At 46.8% G+C, this 18,067-nt stretch overlaps 1 protein-coding gene across 5 annotated transcripts in view; it reads right to left on the bottom strand.

The window, feature by feature from the left end:
* The window catches only part of Crcp (CGRP receptor component), a 41,501-nt gene that overhangs the window by 6,724 nt on the left and 16,710 nt on the right, over nucleotides 1-18,067 (bottom strand). For 4 of the 5 annotated variants that reach the window (XR_013107075.1, XR_013107076.1, XM_076923038.1 and 1 more), the window contains exons 4-5: nucleotides 14,516-14,610; nucleotides 7,463-7,520 (exon numbers count right to left, since the gene is read on the bottom strand). Coding sequence is in view for 3 of the 5 variants with exons in the window: in XM_076923037.1 (XP_076779152.1) it covers nucleotides 7,463-7,520; nucleotides 14,516-14,610 (153 nt within the window). In the remaining 2 variants the exon portion in view is untranslated. The remainder of the gene's footprint in view (nucleotides 1-7,462; nucleotides 7,521-14,515; nucleotides 14,611-18,067) is intronic. The other variant, XM_076923039.1, reaches the window with a different exon arrangement.

Below are 18,067 nucleotides of genomic sequence, written 5' to 3'. Positions count from 1 at the left end.
GCCTCTTCTGGCCTCTGCAGACCATACGACACTCATTCAGGCACACACACAAGAAAGAGGCATGTACACATACCTGTCACCCTGCACAAAACTCAGCTCCAAATGGGACCAGTCAGAGCCCTCAACATAAGACCAGCTACCGGGAATCTGCTGAAGTCTAACAGGGCACAGGCTTCAACTCACCAGCATAGGAAAGGACTTTCTGAACAGGATACGAAACCAGAGGCATTACTAGCAACAATTAGTAAATGTTACTTCAGGAAACTAAAAAGCAACAGGGAACACCATGATATGAGCAACGCAGCAGCCTACCACATGGAAAACACTTTACTAATTATACACAAAGTCTTTATTAATTATACATAGTGATAGGGGATTTGTACCTAGAACACGCAGAGAACTAAAAAAGACTGAAGACCAAGAAAACACCCAATTTTTAAAAATAGGGCACAGAACTAAACAGAGATCAAAAGACACTGCATGAATGGCTGAGAAACACTTATTGAAGAAAGAGCCAACACCCTCGGCCATCACGGAAATGCTGCAAACTAAAACTGCTCTGAGCTTCCACCTCACCTCAGTCCATGCCCAAGATCAATAAAACAAATGGCAGCAGACGCTGGTGAGCGCGCAGGCAAAGCGGAAGCCTTTCCATTGACAGAGTGCAAAGTGATACCGCTGCTATGAAAAGGAGCTTCCTCAGAAAGCAGAAAACTGACATAGCTCATGATCCAGCTAGACCACTCCTGGCATACATCCACAGGACTCTGCATCTTACGATAGAGATACCTGGTCACCCATGTCCACTGCTGCTCTATTCATGATAGCCAGAAACTAGAAGCAGCCTAGCTGTCCATCAATTGATGAACAGGTAATGAAAATGTGTCTATTTGAGCAAGGGAATGTTGTTCAGCTGGAATGGAAACAGCTAGAAACAATCATCCCAGGTAAGGTAACTCAGACAAACACTGAATGTTTTCTCTCATATGTGCATGTTAGCTTTTAAACTTAATATGTATCTTTCATTTAGAATGCCAACAGAGGGCCAGGCATGTAGCACATGTCTTTAATCCCAGCACTCAGGAGACAGAGGCAGGCATATCTCTATGAGTTTGAGGCCAGAATGGTCTATACAGTGAGTTCCAAGACAGCCAGGGCTATGTAGCGAGACCGTGTCTCAAAAAACAAAAATGAAAACGAAAAACCATGAACAAAATGTCAACAAAAGAGATGGAGAAACCAGAATAGGAGAATTAAATGAGGGTGGAGGGCAGGGTGAAGGAAGGAATACGAAGAGGGACAATTAACATTAAAGAAAGGCCTTTGGAAAATCCACATGAAAACCTGTTAGTGTAGAAACTTCCTAAAATGTATATGAATTATAAACAAATTCCCAAGTAGACACCTTATGCTACCAAGTAAAAACCCCAGTGCTGGGAATGGGTTACTTCTTGATGAGTCATTGGCCAAAGAGGTTCCCCCAAATCACAGGCTATTTCCTGGGCTATTGGTTACCTCCAGAACCTGAGGGTGAGGCCTTCTTGCTGAAGATACCACTTACTTGTGTTATCAAGGATGGAGAAACAGCTAGTGCCCAACTAGAAGCTTTATGCCTACTGACTCACCTGCACAGTGCTGGAAGGTACATACATGCTACCAGAGGAGCAAAGCAGTCACTAATAGTCACCCAGCCATGGAGCCTGTCTGCCGGGTACACTGGTACAAGAGCAGAACAACTGTTATGGGAGGGACCGACTGCCTGTTGACTGGATTTAAGATCCACTCCATGAGACGGAGCCCATGTGACACTGCTAATGTGGCCAGGGACCTGAGACTACACAGGTCATGGTCCTAAGGGAATCTACTGCAACTGTTCTGCTAAAGGAACATAGCAATAAAATGACTCCTAGTGACCATAGATTAGCACATCACTAATCATCATCAGAGCCTCATCAGAGAAGCTTCTTCTTGCAGCAGATGAAAATTTAATAGAGACCCACAACAGGACAATGTGCAGAGTGAGAGAGAGATTTTGGAGCACTCAGCTCTAAAGGAGATGACTTTATCAGCCCCTCCCACGGAGGCTCAGGGATCTGTGCTGAAAAGCTGAAGAGGTGGAGAGACTTCAAGAGCCAGAGGTGACGGAGGACACCACAGAAAGAGTCCTCACGGCGGCACTACAAGGCAATACCCATGAGAACTCACAGACTATGACAGCACACACAAGACCTGCACAAGGGTAACCCATCAGGGAGAAGGCGGCAGCGGGGGTTGAGGGGTTGGAGACACACGCTAAGTCCAGCCCCTATTCAAGAGGCTATGCAGCTGAAACCTACTGGGAAAAGGAAACCCAGTTTTCTCCAATGGAGTGACGCTGGGCTTCCCAGTCACTCACACTCCAGGGCAGGCCCACGCTCAGGGCCAACATAAAGCAGACTCCGTGGTTTTTATGTTTTTTGTTTTAGTTTGGCAATTTTTGTCATATTGGGGTTTGTTTGTTTTGACTTTTGTGGGATTGTTTTTTTTTTTCCTTTGAGAGAGAGAAGACATGAAGTTAGATTATGGTCAAAATATACGTAGAAATGTTTTCAAATAATTTAAAAAATGAAAAAAAAAAAAAAAAACCCCAAATCTCTAAAAATGCATTTTTATACAGGAATGTTGACACATGCCTAAATCCCAGAACTTGGGTGGTAGGGGCAGGAGGATCAGCCCAGCCTCAACTACAAAATTAAGTTTGAGGCCAACCTAGGCTACATAAAACCTTATCTCAAAAAAAGCATCCAGTTTTAAAACCAGACACACAAAATTAATAGCAGCAATCCAACACAGTGTGCCCCCAAAGAGGAAAGGGATTTGGAAAGAAATACCTGCTTTGACTGTTTAACCCACAGGGAAGACTGTAAACTCATGAGTAACTGGCAAACATGGCCAGCTAACAACCTGGCCGAAGGTCTCTGAAGACCTCCACCATACAAGGAGCCTCACTGGAGCCACCCTGACCAGGGCACTTTTGGGAGGTAGTAAGTGCAGAGCCCTGAACCCTGAAGTCAACAAAGGTGAGTAATAGGAGGCCCAGCACTCAGAGCAATTGTCTGTGCCTTAGTGAGCAGGCACCAGGTCTTCAAGCTCAATACCAACTCCTTCTAGAATAGCGATGTGTCCAGCAGGATGGCGTCCTCTGGTGTGAGCTGGGTCGGGGGGAGGGAGGGGAGGCCTTCCCTGGTAGATAAGAATCAGCATCACTGCCCTGCATCACTGTCTCAAGGTCTGGCGGCTGCAATGCCAATTGGGAGTCACCAGGTGTGCCCGGAGCAAAAAGGCAATAGCTCTCCAATTCCACCAACTGTGCTAGCAGCGGAAGCCTTTTGATCAGAACCAAATCCTCAGGGATAATTATAGTTGGGAAGGTGTTTTAAACATAAGATTCTCAGTTCTCAGGCACAGAAAGAAACCTAAGCAGCATTCTGCTAAATGAAATACACTCAGAAGGGAATCTTTTTTTTTTTTTTTTTTTAAAGAAAGCTTAATCACTCCTCTTGGACTACCAGGGTAAGCGACAAGTACACCATGCCTCGTGTTTCCCCTAACACAGGCCAACAGCTCAAGGCTCCATCTCATGTTCTCCAGCACCAACCGGCGAACTGTTCGTAACAGAAAGGCAAATGAGAATGGAAAACTCCAAGTGCTAGCAGCGCTCTTGGTGAAAGACAAACCTCTGCATATACAAAGCCCTCTTAATCCCGGGAGGCTGCCAGGCCCTCCAGAAGAGCCGCTCCCCACTGGAAGCTGCCAGCCCTAGACACAGCTTTCCTCACATGACCCCGAAGCTAACTAAGGCCAAGCAGCTCAAAGGAGAAATCAAAGGCTGTAAACCTGAAAGAACATTTTAAAGCTTCTTTTGGCTTTCATTTTTCAAAGTTTTTAATCTTTGTATATATATGTACACGTGCATGCTCAAATGAGTGTGCCACAGCGTGCGTGTGCGTGTGTGCGTGTGTGTGTGTGTGTGTACAACCCTTGCTACAGTCCTCACCTACCTAACTTGGGCCAGGGTCTCCTTTGGTTGTTCCTCCTGTGTATACGTGTATGTCAGGATAGCTGATTTCCACTGACTCTCCTCTCTCTGCCACCCTTCTCCTTAGAGGAGTCCTAGGATTATGGACACTACACAACCAGCTGTATGTGGGTTTGGGAGATTTGAACTCAAGTCCTCAAGTTTGTGGGGCAGGTAATCTACCCACTGAGCCATCTCTCCCATCCCACCGTCGAAGAATCAGAACCTTTCTGAGAGCTAATGTGACATCCCCTTAGGTAAGACTAGATAGAAAATTGTACTTCTGACCTCATTTGATAGGTTGCATTAAAAAAAAAAAAAAAAAAAAGCAGGGGTTTACTCAAAAACACTGAAATACTGTGCACAATTACTTTAATCTGATGTTACAATGTGGCCTTAAATGAGATACCCTAGGAATAAGGCTCAGGACTAAACACAGAATTCATCCTGGATTAGGAAAACCCAGCCCTAACAACTGTGATGACCTCCAGCTATTTGGCCCAGCAGCCCACGTAGCCTCTGAAACCTCAACTTCCTGGACTAAGTTAAAGTAAAGCCTACAGTGAGCACCTATGGGGGCCTGGAGGCTGTGTGGTAAGCCATGGAACTTAACGTGCAGGACCATGACCTGAGTTCACAGGGTTCACTGACACACCTACAGAGGACTCCTAGACTGTTCCAAATGGATGACAGCAGAGCAAGCTGGAGTCACACAGCAGGCCCACTCCTTCACAGAGCCTCCCAGTCAGGGGACAGCCACCAAGGGACCACAAAAAACAAAAAACCAGCGGAGACACTTCTTGCTCTCAACTGAATTCTAACAAGCATGGTGGTATAGCTGCTTTCTGAGAGTCTGTGGAGAACATGGCTGTAGTTACTACAGAGAAGCTCTCCAGTCCTCTGCTCTCCAGCATCTGTGAAACTCTCATTGCTAGTCTCTCAGGTAGACAGCATACTGCTCTAAGCCCTCGTAAAGGGCTTGCTATCTTTGCAGCCAATTCTAGGGGAGGAAAAAAAAATGTGACTAGAAAATGGTTTAGCTGCAGGGAAACAAGAGTTTGTAGAAAGAGAAGCACCTGAGGTAAGACCACACCAGTCTCCTGGCCGGGGATGATGGGTGATTTTAGGAGTCAACCAATCTGTGTCCTGAAGCACACCTAGCCAACTGGAAAGTCTGGGTGCATCTGTGCTGTGTCTCTGGAAGCCTGAGTGTGAGGTAATGGATTGGTGTACAATGTCTACTTCCAATGCAGGCGAGTGCCATCCAAGTGGCGGGTGCCAGGACAGGACCATTCTCACCCCAACTGTCCCCCCTGGAGAACATTTCACCCTCATCCAAGGACACCCCAGCTCAGGCTCTGTCCTTCAAGCTGTTGGACACATACAGGCCCTGAATTCAGGCCCTGTGTCAGGCTTCATACTGTTAAACCATCAGCTTCCTTGACCTGGACTGAGACAGTCTTCTAGTATCTTGGGGTCTTCAGCTTACAGATGGCTTTGAGGGGCCCTCAGTGCTCCCATCTTTGGGGGGTCTCTGTGTTCCCATAACCTGTGACCTGCTCCCCTAGGAAGCCCCCTCATCTCTGTCTCTGGTAACACAGCTTAGAAGAGGAACAATGTCAATGTCCTAATCAGACTCCAATGAGCCACTCGCTGGAATAAAAGGTGAGAGTCTTGGTCCTCTTCCAACACTGAAAGTGACACTCACTAGGCCCTTGGAACACGTATGACGTGGCTGAAACACTCAGTATCAGCTCTCTAAGTAACCCCAGAGCTTTCCAAAGGCTCAGGATGGGGCCATGCTAATCCTCATGTCTCCTCTCCATCTGTCACTCAGCCACCAACAGCAGCATATGGTGCTGATTAAAGCTGGAGGAGACCCAACTGTGATCCTTAACCCATGGGACAGGGATTGGCTTCTTGATCTTCCTCTCTCCTGTAAGCTGAATCTGTCTAACGTCTAGAACAATGAGGACACACAGACCACAGATGGGGACCTGTGTTTAGCATAGGGGCCAAGTGCCCCAGGAAGCTCCCCAGAATGAAAGGAATTTTTATAATTTAATTTTGGGTGCATTCAGAAGGACAGAAAAAACTCTAGGAAGACAATGAAGGTTTTAGTCAAAAATTAAGTACATTATAACCTCTGAAATGTTGTAAATAGGAGATTCTTGAAGAGGTAATTTAGCCATTGACTTCCATACGTTTTGTAAATTTTACAAAGAGCTGACTGCTTTTGTTCTTGTTTTTTATTTATATTTTATTTATTATATTTATTTTATTTATTATATTTTATTATAATTTTATTTATATTTTTTCAAGATAGGGGTACATTATGTGACCCAGGCTGACCTCAAACTGCCATCCTCTAGCCTTTGCCTCTACAACAGTGGGATCACAAGCATGAGCCACCAACCCTCAAGCCCTGGCTGTCCTGGAACTCGCTTTGTAGACCAGGCTGGCCTTGAACTCACAAGAATTCTGCTGTCTTTGCCTCCTGAGTGCTGGGATTAAAGGCATGCACCACCATTACCCAGCCAAGAATTGTATATTTCTAAGACAAACCTTGGAAACTAAGTTACCAATTCTCAAAGCCCAAGTCTTTTCTGGCGGTGACAGGACTGCTTGCGGATGCTCTGCCCACGTAACAGAGGAACCTGCCACACAGCTTGTGAGAGAAGCCTCTCATCCTCACTTTCTCCCTAGAGCACCCCTACTCTCTCTCTGGCCACGATTGCTGAAGCCAACGACGTTTATGGTCTTAGAAAGTGATCTGTGAGGAGGTGTGCTTGCACTTGCTCGTAATGCCAGTACTTGGGAGGCTGAGGGCAATGGAATCGTGGGTTCGAAGCCAGTGGGCTGACTGGGAGCCTGTCTGAAAGGACAGGGATGCACAGAGGTGCAGAGGCAGGGAGAACAGAATGTCTGCAGGCTGCGCTGTGAGACGGCAACAGAAACGGACCCTGTGTAGTAGAGAGAGCACAGCAGAGGTGGGAGCCACAGGACACAGGGACAACTGAGAAGCAGCCAGAGCAGCCTCCACTTAGAGACTGGCCCAGGAAGACAGCACGTGGGGAGGGGAGGAGAGAAAGACGTGGAAAGGTGGGTGTGGGGACACTCTGAGTTTCACATTTTTATGCAACATCTGGTTGGCTATAACCCCTACAGGCAAGCCATGGCCAGAAAGGCCTGCAAAGCGGGACACAGGCTGCCAAACCCATTTAAGGAATTAAATTTCTAGCTTCCCACTCTCATGTCCACATTAACCGGGACCAATTGCTGAGGCCTCTGGTCTCTCCCTTCACTTACAGCACGGGGTAGGTGTGCAGGCTTGCCCCTTCTCTGCCTTTCTGCATCTCCAACCCACAAAACAACCCTGGAGTCCAGAGCCCCTCCCCCACTCACCAGCTGGATCTCCACAGCGGTCATTGGCCTGTGATTCAGCAGCTGAAGCTTCTCTGCTCTGTCAAAAGAAAAGTACAAACTGCTTAAGACTCTCGTGCCCTAAAAGACCTTGGGTCTCGACCAAGTTACTCTCAGAAAAGAACTGGAGAACCACTGCCACGTGGCCCTGCAATACAGGAGAGTCAGAAGACCGCTACTCAGAGGTCCATGTGTGCCAGCATCCTCCAGGGTACCAGGCGCAGTGCTTCCTAAGATAGCAATAGCAGAGCTGCGGTTTTAAAGCCAGATCTGTGTGGTAGTGCACTGGTCAGTAAGGAGAGGGCTCTCCTGCAGACCTAACGACCCGACCCGAGCTCCATCCCTGAATTCTGCAAGGTGGCAAGAGAAACCTGACTCTCGAGGGGTGTCCTCTGACCTCCCCAAACTGCACTACGGTACATACACACCCACACTCAGAAATAAAAAAGTTTAAAACGCATTTAAAAAGACAACACTTGCCATGCACGGTAGCCCAGGCCTTGGATCCTAGCACTTGTGGGACAGAGGTAGGTCTATGTGAGTTGGCAGCCAGCCTGATCAACAAAGTGAGACCCTGTCTCACACAAACACACAAACACACAAACAAACAAACAGTAGAACTCCCCCTATTTGCTATACTAATTTTTACTTGGAAAATGAGAATTTTTTTTAATTCGTGTTTTTTTAATTAAATTAAAAAATACAGATAAAATCATCTTCATTGGTTAGTTACTGCTTAGAAATGACTAAGAATTCAGTTTTGAGAGTAAGATTATAAACCGCTCAGGTTTGTTTGATTTTTTTTTAAAAAGAATTTTTAGATGTTTATTTATTTAGTGCTTGTGTGTGCATGCGTGTGTGTGTGTGTGTGTGTGTGTGTGTGTGTGAGAGAGAGAGAGAGAGAGAGAGAGAGAGAGAGAGAGAGAGAAAGAGAGAGCGCCACAGCACACCGTGGAGGTCCAAGGACAACTTGCAGTTGTTTCTCTCTCTGCCATGTGGATTCCAAAACCAAACTCAGGTGTTCAGGCTTGGCAGCAAGTACCTTTACCCGCTGAGGCATCTCAGTTTTATTTATGACAGGCTGGCCCTGTCACTGAGGGTGACCTTGAACTCCTGATCCTTCTGCCTCACTCTCAGATGCTAGGGTTACAGTATGTGATGGTCAATATGGATTGTTAACTTGACTGGCTTTATCACCACCATGGAAACAAACATGTGGACATGCCTATGAAGTGGCTTCTAGATTGGGTAAACTGGGAGGGTGTGTGTGTGTGTGATATGGACGCCTCCATCCTGGGGGCTGGGCTCTTGGGTCAAATAAGAAAGGAGGGAGTGAGCTGAGCACCAGCACTCTTCTCTGAGTCCACACAGAGGCTGCAGTGTGAGCCGCTGCCTCCAGCTCCGGCTGCCATGCCGTCCCCCTTATGATGGACACACCCCCGTGATAGACATGCCACCCAATGATGGACATACCCCTGTGATGGACATACCACTCAATGATAGATACACCCCCATGATGAACATACCCCCACGATGGACATGCCACCCAGTGATGGACACACCACCCAATGATGGACATGCCACCCAATGATGGACACACCATCCAATGATGGACATGCCACCCAATGATGGACACACCATCCAGTGATGGACATACCCCTGTGATGGACACACCACCCAATGATGGACATACCCCTGTGATGGACACACCACCCAATGATGGACACACCATCCAATGATGGACATACCCCGTGATGGACATGCCCTTTCCCTCTCAAACGGCTTTTGTCAGGCATTTCGCACAGCATGGAGAAAAGTAGCTACTACCCAATGTTACTCGGATTTGAATTATCTTAGAAGCCAGGCTTGGTGGCTCAGCATATTATCCCAGGAGGCTGAGACAGGAGAGTGAATCTGAGCCAGCCTGGCTTTGAAGATAGTAATTACCATCTGACCTCAAACTTGGTATAAGGCCAAGGATGACTTTAATACCTGATCTTCCTGCCTCCACCTCCTGTCAGGATTACAGCAATTATCACCTGACACAAGAGATACACAGCCCACTGCAAAGAGGTTAAAGGTGACAGGACTTCAAAGATTTCTTTAATCTTGTTTTACATGTGTGAGCGCTCAGTCTGCATGTGTATTATGTGCACTACATATGGACACCAGAAGAGGGGATCAGAGTCCCTGGGACTGGACTTACAAGAGTTAGGAGGCCCCGTGTGAGCGCTGGGAACAAACCCAAGTCCTCTGCAAGGGCAGCAAGTGCTGTTACTCATTGAGCCATCTCTCCAAAGACAGGATGTCAGGGAGAGGAATGGCTTCCCTTTCTCCACCCCCACACAGGTGAGAAGTTCTCCATTTCCTTCTCAGGCCGACTCATCTTTTAGTTCTATTCAACATAAATGGAGTTTAAAAATAACTCTGGATAAAGATGAAAAGCTACACCGTGGTTGCCTTAGCCAGGTTTTTAGGAAGCAGTGTGAGCCATGTACCTCCCAAGCCTCAGGTTCATGTCTGTAAAACAAATCAGAGAAGCACTTACAGCTCATGAAGGTCACGAGAGGCAACAGTCTCACATCTGAAGTGGCTGCTATCATCACTTGCCTGTTTTCCATTTGCCTTCCAAATGGAAACACTTCTAACTGACACAGAGAAGGACGGGACCTGGCCAGGCTTCCTGCTACTCAACTACCCCAGCTCACATTAACCATATGCTTCTAGTAGAAATATTCACCATGACAACAGCCCCACAACAGTTTCACCACTGATGCAGGTGCTAACAATTACAACACACACATGGCCAAGTTCTATACCTCAGCATCCCCTAAAACATTTAGCAATCACCTACTCAACAAATGAGATTGCACAGTAGAGAGGTGCTGGCCTCATATGCAGGAAGCCTGTGCTCAGGCCACAGCAGGATGGGAGGCAAGAGGGAGAGAAAAGATGAAAAAAAAAAAAAAAACCACAAAGAGGAGAGTGGAGAGAAGAGGGAAAGGAGACTTTGCATTGAGCCCTGAGAGTTTCTGGGCAAACAGGGAAGCAGGGCTGGGGATGCGGCTCAGTTGCTAGGACTCCTGCCTATGAATCGCAGACCCTGCACTCCATTGCCAGGACCCTATGAACTGGGTGTCCTGATGTATACCCTAACCAACCTCTGATCGCCACTGCCAGCCACTGTTTGCTTCAGTCTCCTCCCAGGGATCCCAGTGCCAGTCTTTCTTGTTGTCCACTTGTCTTGCTAACTGTTCTTCATGTCTATCATCTTCCCCTCCAAACCTCTTAGAGATTTCCTCATATAAAAGGCACAATCTCAAGAGCTACTACAAGCTTTGATGGAGAAATCCATGCTTCCGAGCTTTGTGACTGGGCTTCAGACTTCTGTGGCCACGTGCCTCCCACACATCTCCATGCAGACACAGCAGATGCTTTGACATCCACACACCTGAAGGTACTGTGACTACTCTTTCCAGCACACCAGCTCCTCACTCTACTTCTAGTCTAGAAGGACCTAAGGTTAGAAACCTGGAAGCCACCCCTCACCTCTCACCCACTGCCGAGACTCAGCTCCTGGGAACTTTTGCTCCTGTGCCATCCTCACCATTACCTTACATCCCTCCAACCTCCTGGTAACAGACAACAGCTCCATCCTCTGGACACTTTTCAATACAAGAACAATGTCTTTTAAAAGACTGAAAGCATGTGACTGGAGAGATGGTCAGGAACTGAGCTCTAGCAGAGGATCCAGGTCTGTTCCCGGTGCCTACATGAAGGCTAACAACTGTCTATAACTCCTATTTCAGAGGATCAAACACCCTCTTCTTCCCTCCATGGACACGAGACAATACACATCCATCCATGCATGTCGTTTCCAGGAAGTCCAGAAGGTACCGAATCCTCTGGGTGCTGGGAACTAAGGCCAGGTCCTTGGCAAGAGCAACAAGTGCAAAGCCTCTGACCCATCTTTCCAGCCAGAGTCCTCCCAAAGGTGTTGTTATGAATTTGGATTTCTCTAGTTTACCCCCAAGAATCCTATGAACTCTGCTCTTCAGTCTATCTTCAAATGTTTCCACTTTCATGAAAGGATCTAAACAAACTGTGGACTGACACAGAAAAGCCTCAGCCCAATCCCCAATTCCACATCTTGCCTAGCAAGTACCATTTCCTCAGCTGCATCCGAGTCTTCCTTCATCTTACCATCTCTTCTATAAACAAAACAGTGTGCCCTAAAACTGACACTCAGTGCCTCTCCACTATGTCTCCTCCATCACAGCACTGAGAGCCAGGCTTGGCATAGCACACATGTAATCTGAAGGGCAAGCTAAAGGAACGGCTAGGGAAGCCCTGACTTCTAATAGAAGCCTGTGGGAACTCTGAGGAGGTAAGAAGCAGAATTTTATGTTCTGGGAGCAGATCTGGTAAGAACTATGGAAACCTGTACTTAAGCTTGGCTGGTCTGAGGTACAGGTCCCAAAAATATGGTGTTAAACCCTGGAGTAGTATGTGCAGAACAGAAGATGCTCAGAATGACTGCAGACCTAACTCGGCTGGCCTGTGAGAGCAAGGGTCATTCCACATAGCTGCATGCCTCACAGGGGTGATTCAGGATAGAAATAGGGGCTACTAGTCAGATACTGAGAAACAAAGAGTGAAGGGCAAATCTAAAACATTAAAGAGTCAGTTTGGGCTGGTGAGATGGCTCAGTGGTTAAGAGCACTGACTGCTCTTCCAGAGGTCATGAGTTCAAATCCCAGCAACCACATGGCGGCTCACAACCATCCATAATGAGATCTGATGCCCTCATATGGGTGTCTGAAGACAGCTACAGTGTACTTACACAAAATAAATATATAAATTCTAAAAAAAATAAAATTAAAAATAAAAATAAAGAGTCAGTTTTGGGTGTAAACTAGGGTAACACACTAAATAAAAACAAATTACTTAATACACAGTGCCAAGAGTGAGTGACTCGAAGTTGATCTCCAACTGTATTATGATGAAATCTACCAAGCCAAACAAAACACAGCTCCTGGCCTGTCCTCAAGGACTCCATCAGTAAAGATAACCACACAAAGTAATAATTCCTGGAGCAAAACAGAAAGAAGGTGATTTCAAGATCAAGTGTAAGGTTTAAAGAACATGTCAGCAGTTCCTCTGTTAAACATGGTTTCTGTCTTAAAATGCACCAGCCGTCTTAGTTGCCACGCAGCCCCTTCACCAGCCACGCAGGCCAAGAGCCATGCAGAAGCCAGCCCCAGTGAAAGAAGCTTGCTGGATCCCTCTACTGGCCATTGTGCAACACTGCCAGGAGCTCTTGCCCAATATGATTATTTAAAAGGTTATATAAGACTTGATAAATCATTAGTTTGAAGACAGCCAAAGAGAAAGGGAGCCAACAACCCTCTGGCTATTGACGCATGCTTTAAGCTTATGTAGATTACAATCAATTTTGAATCAATTTGAAAGACAGTTCCTATTTTATAGGCTTCTTCCCCCCTTTCTCCAACTCCTTTCTCTCCCTCTCTCTTTCTCTCCCTCCCTCCCCCCTCTGTGAAGGGGGAGCAATACTGGTGATGGAGCCCAGAGCCTTAGCCATGCCAAGCAAGTTCTCCACCATGGAAAAGATGCAGGGACCATATCCAGATGGTCCACACAATACCTGGGAAAGGACTTGAAAATCAATCATGAGAAGGCTCAGGGGTTAAGAGAGTGCACTGCTCTTGCAAAGGACCCAAGTTTAGTTCCTTGCACTCATGTTGGGCAGTTCACAACCACCTGTAACTCCAGTTCCGGAGAGCCCAAGCCTCTGGCTTCCTGGGGTATTGCATTGACCTGAACTTATCCACTAACAGACACACATGCATTTGCATAATTAAAATAATTTTTAAAAGCAACTGCCATACTTATTAATGTCTATTGCTAGTGATAACAATGAAAACCCTCAGAAGTTTGGCTACACACTACAAACGGCTACATTAACAGAGGTTTCTGACAGGATTGTCAGTCTAAACTATCTGAATATAATATTCAAAAGGCCCAGGATACAATTTACAAAGCTATTTCAACCAGGAAAATATGACCAATTTTCAAAGGAAAGGAAAAGATAGCAAACTCATGCTAACTCAGGTCTTAGAATAACCAAAGGTGTCAGCTACTAAAACATGAAACAAAAGTGGTTTGAAATGAATAGACGGAAGTAGTTCTAGCAAAAAGAAGTCATTCGAGAAGTGAGCTTAGTACTGTGTGAGCCATCGTCATCCTGAGTGTGAGGACAAAGCTTCTGGAGGGTGGGATCAGTGATACAGCGAGGCCCAGGTCCGATGCCCAGTACCATCAAACACCAAAAAACTGAGCCAACAGACAGACAGTGGTTTACAGAGCAACTTTTGGACGTTATCAACACTGATCCTAAAGACATGGGAAGGTTTTCTCCTAATGCAAACCCTTAACCTGTGTTTTTAGCTTTTGTAAACTAAACTCACACATCAAAGGCCAAGAAAAGGTGCTGGTAGGCACCTAATGTTCAATCAAGCTGCTTCTACCTCAAGCAAACACAAATGTCAGGTAACTTCACCAAGCAACCTTATAGAAAGTACTTGTTTTTTTTTTGGTTGGTTGGTTATTTTGCCTATCTTCCCTCCCCCTCCCTGCACCCTCCAGCACCCAACAGTGCTGGGGATGAAAGCCCTCAAACAGGCTAGGTAAACACTAGCACTGAGCTACTCTCAACTCAGCGCTGTGATTCTGACCCCGCTTTTACTCCAGTCTAGCTGTGAAGACAGGTGCTGAAGAGCTTCATGAACTGGACCCTAAGAAGACTCTGGGTAAGTGCACTGTGGCTCTACAAGGCCACGTGTCTCAGTCTCGGTTGTCTTTCCACAATACTGTGATCCTACCTTAAAGCAGTATTGCGTACAACTGCGAGGCCACAGTGTGGCTGAATGCAGATGTGGCTGTCACACACAGCTGTTCTGAGACCTTACTCTCACTGAATTTCTTGTTACCTACCATCTCCTAAGGATAACTTACTTGGTCAGCTTGTGGCTTTTCATTGCTGTGAGGAATTCTTGGACAATCGCCGGACTCTGGTTCCTACATGGTGTTTTTGATATGTATTTTAACGTCTAAAGAATAAATACACAAAAGAAAGGCAAACATAAGTTATAGAGATTGTGAGGTTTTTATTTAATTATTATTTTTTTTAGATTTTTTTTTTTCCGAGACAGGGTTTCTCTGTGTAGCCCTGGCTGTCCTGGAACTCACTCTGTAGACCAGGCTGGCCTCGAACTCAGAAATCCGCCTGCCTCTGCCTCCCAAGTGCTGGGATTAAAGGCGTGTGCCACCACTGCCCGGCAATTGTGAGGTTTTTGAAAAAGATTTATTTTTATTCCTATGAGTCTATGCATGTATCTGCATAATGGAGGCAGGAAACTTCGGAACCTCCTGAAACCAGAGTTCCAAGCAGATGAGTCACCCAGCATGGGTGCAGGGAGTCAAACACTTCAAGCCCCAGGCTATAGAGATGTGAATAAGCTGGAGAGACAGCTCACCGGTTAAGAGTACATATTGCTCTTGCAGAAGACCCGGTGCAATTCTTAGCACCTACATGGTGGCTCACAACTGTCTGTAACTCCAGTTCTAAGGATCTGATGCCCTCCTCTGACCTCCACAGGCAAACAGCCATGCACATGGTGCAGACATGCATGCAAGCAAAACATCCACATACAGAAAATCTTAAAAGAAGAAATCTGAGTAATTAAAGTGGAAAGCAGTGCTAGAGTTTAATATTCTAAAACTTTCAGAACCTTAAGAGTTATTGTTTTTTATTTTTAAATTCTATGTTTCTCTGTGTGTCTGCAAGTGCATATGTTTGTAGAAGTGCAGGTTCCTGCAGAAAAAGAAAGCAACACTGGACCCCCGACACTGGCGTCAGTTGCAGGTGGTGTGCGTGGCCCAGTGCAGGGGCTAGAAACCAAACTCGAGGCCTCTGCAGGAGCAATAAGCACTCTGAAGTGCTGAGCCCTCGCTCCAGCCCCAAGACAGTCAAGCACGCAGCTGTCTGTCTCCAGCCCAACACCACGGGGCTTTGGGTTTTGCTGATTCATCATTTTAATGTAATACCTTCTCGCTATTCCCTTTCGGTTCCCAAGTGGGTTGAGAGAGAACACCCTTAGGAATCAGTTTTGCTTTCTTCCTTTTTTCTTTATGCTTTTGGATTTTCTAAGTTTTTCCTTAAACAAAGCATTGTTGTGTGTGTATAGTATAAAGAATCTGGCCAGCCATGTGGGGATACATGCCTTTAAAAAGCCAGCTCTAAAGAGGTAGAGGCAGAGGGAGCTCTGTGAGTTCTAAACCAGTCTGGTGTGTGAGTTCTAGGCCCGCCAAGGCCTCTCTCAAAAAACTGGGAAAAAAAAAAGGAAAAAAAAAAAAACAAAAAGAAACAAAAATTTGTGTTTGCATAAAGAGAGTTGCTTTAGCCTCTGTCCTAGACTTGTAGGTGCTGAGCTAAGGGCTGGCCACACCTGTAGAGCAAGGGTTAGCTAGCAGTAAGCCCAGTGCACACAGGCCCAGCAGGGCTTCCCTGCTGGCCACATTCCATGCCTGCACCACACACTGTAGGAAAGTAACATGCCCCAGTCTACATGACAACAGAGGGAATTATGACTTGGGATCTCTGTTTTTTTATTCTCTTGGCTAATTTTAACCCCTTCCTTGTAGCAAGCTGTCACTGTAATAGCGTCTATGCTGGGACGTGAGGGGGAGCCCACCTCTGCCTGGGCACTGGACAGATATTAAGCATTGCTAAACCACAGCTAAAATCAGTATCAGTGTTTTCTCTGTCCTCATTATAAGCACTAGTCCTGATGTCCATTTTCCTATAAATAAGCAAAGATCCTGAGGGACGAGACACCTTCACCCCTCATAGGCAGCTGTTGGGCTCTCCCCTATTGAGTTAAAGGACTATCAGTCAAATACGCAGTGGGCTACCATGCTGGCATGGTCATTTTGACGTCTCCCTAAAGGTCTTGAGGAAATGCAATGGCTGTTGCTTGCTGTGGCTCCTGAACAGATAGGACTGTTTTGAACAAGCTATACTGGATTGTTGTTGTTGTTGTTGTTACTGTTACCACAAGCCACAATCAAGCCTGAGTGTCCTGCACACATTCCCATACAAGCCAGAGGAAAGGCACTTCCCTGATGGCACTGCAGGGCGTCTGCTAGGCCGTGTGTGAGAGACGAGGCCATGACTGGAGCACACATAAGCCTTCATGTGCATGAGGCCTGCTGTGCTCACTACAGACACCCCTTACCGTGGTTGGTCTTAATGGCAATTTGCCACACATTAGACATCACCTGAGCAGGAAGCCTCGCCTAAAAAAGTATCAGACCGCCTTAACTGATGTGGGGGAGTCCCACCCGTATTGTGGGTGGTACCTTCTGCTGGTGGTCCAGCTAAAAAGGGTGTGGTGTCAGGAGCAGGATCATCTCACCCTTCTCACGTGGCCTCCTCCTACTGCTGAGTCAATCTGCCCTGTTGCTGGTGATGATCCCTAAGCTGATACCAGAAACTGCTTCCAAGTCTTCATCATGGACTAGGGACCAGCAGCTCTCCAGGAAACGTGTGGGCTTCCAGTCCCAGACAGGGACTATGTAAGCGCCCAGTCTTGTGGACTAAGCAACTACCAGTTGCCCCCATCCCAACTGACAGCCAGCCAGTGTGGAACTACTCTGCCTGCTGAGGGACTGAGTCTCAAGCACCAAGTAACTACAGGGTTCTTAGTAACTGTTGTTACTGTTTTAAAGCTGACAGGGTGCATGTGTGAGAGACGTATTTTTTTTTTCATCCCTTTAATTCCATTCCTCTAGAGAGCCCTGACTAACACAGCCCTTCTCTGACTATCTAAGCAGGCTGTTCGGCTCACTGGTGAGATGACTGGGGGACATCTTCACCTTCTGTGCTGCCTGCCTTCCCTGAGGCTGCACCAGATCTGATGAAATGCTTCTCTCGGGTGCTTTTTGTTTTTCTCTTTGCTCTTGGTGTCTCCTTTTCCATTTCTAGTACAACAAGCTGCACTGGCAACACAAAAAAGCAAGAGACAGTGGAGCAGCAGAGGAGTTAACTGTAGAGTCGCTAGCAGCCCAAGCTGCAGAGGTGACCAGAGCTGTGGGGCCGGCAGCAATAGCAACAGCAGAGCAATGGCAGCCGCCCCTCAGAGCGGCCAGAGCGGGGAGAGAGCATCCACAAAGAAGCAGGAGGGACGGGGAAAGTCCGAGGGAACGGGGGCTAAGGCCAGAGGACACAGGCTGTAAGGAGCCACATGGTGACCTGTGCCTGGAAATCCCTGCGCCTGGGACGTACAAGCAGGAGGATCGGGAGTTCAAAACCCTCCTGGACTACATAAGCCCGGACTACATGAGAACCTGTCTCAGAACAGACAGACGGAGAGAAGAGAAACTGCAGGCCTACGCAGTTGCTAGAGAGTTCCAGGGCCGAGCAAGTGTTTAAGGCCAGAGGCGTCAGGCACCCCAGGCCTGCAGACTGCAGCACTGGTACCATCAGGGCTCAAGAGTCCTAACTCC

This window comes from Arvicanthis niloticus, chromosome 24, assembly GCF_011762505.2.
Source record: "Arvicanthis niloticus isolate mArvNil1 chromosome 24, mArvNil1.pat.X, whole genome shotgun sequence".
Lineage (NCBI taxonomy): Eukaryota > Metazoa > Chordata > Mammalia > Rodentia > Muridae > Arvicanthis > Arvicanthis niloticus.
The sequence above is the reverse complement of the archived record's forward strand: the minus strand, read 5'-3'. Positions and strand labels throughout refer to the sequence as shown.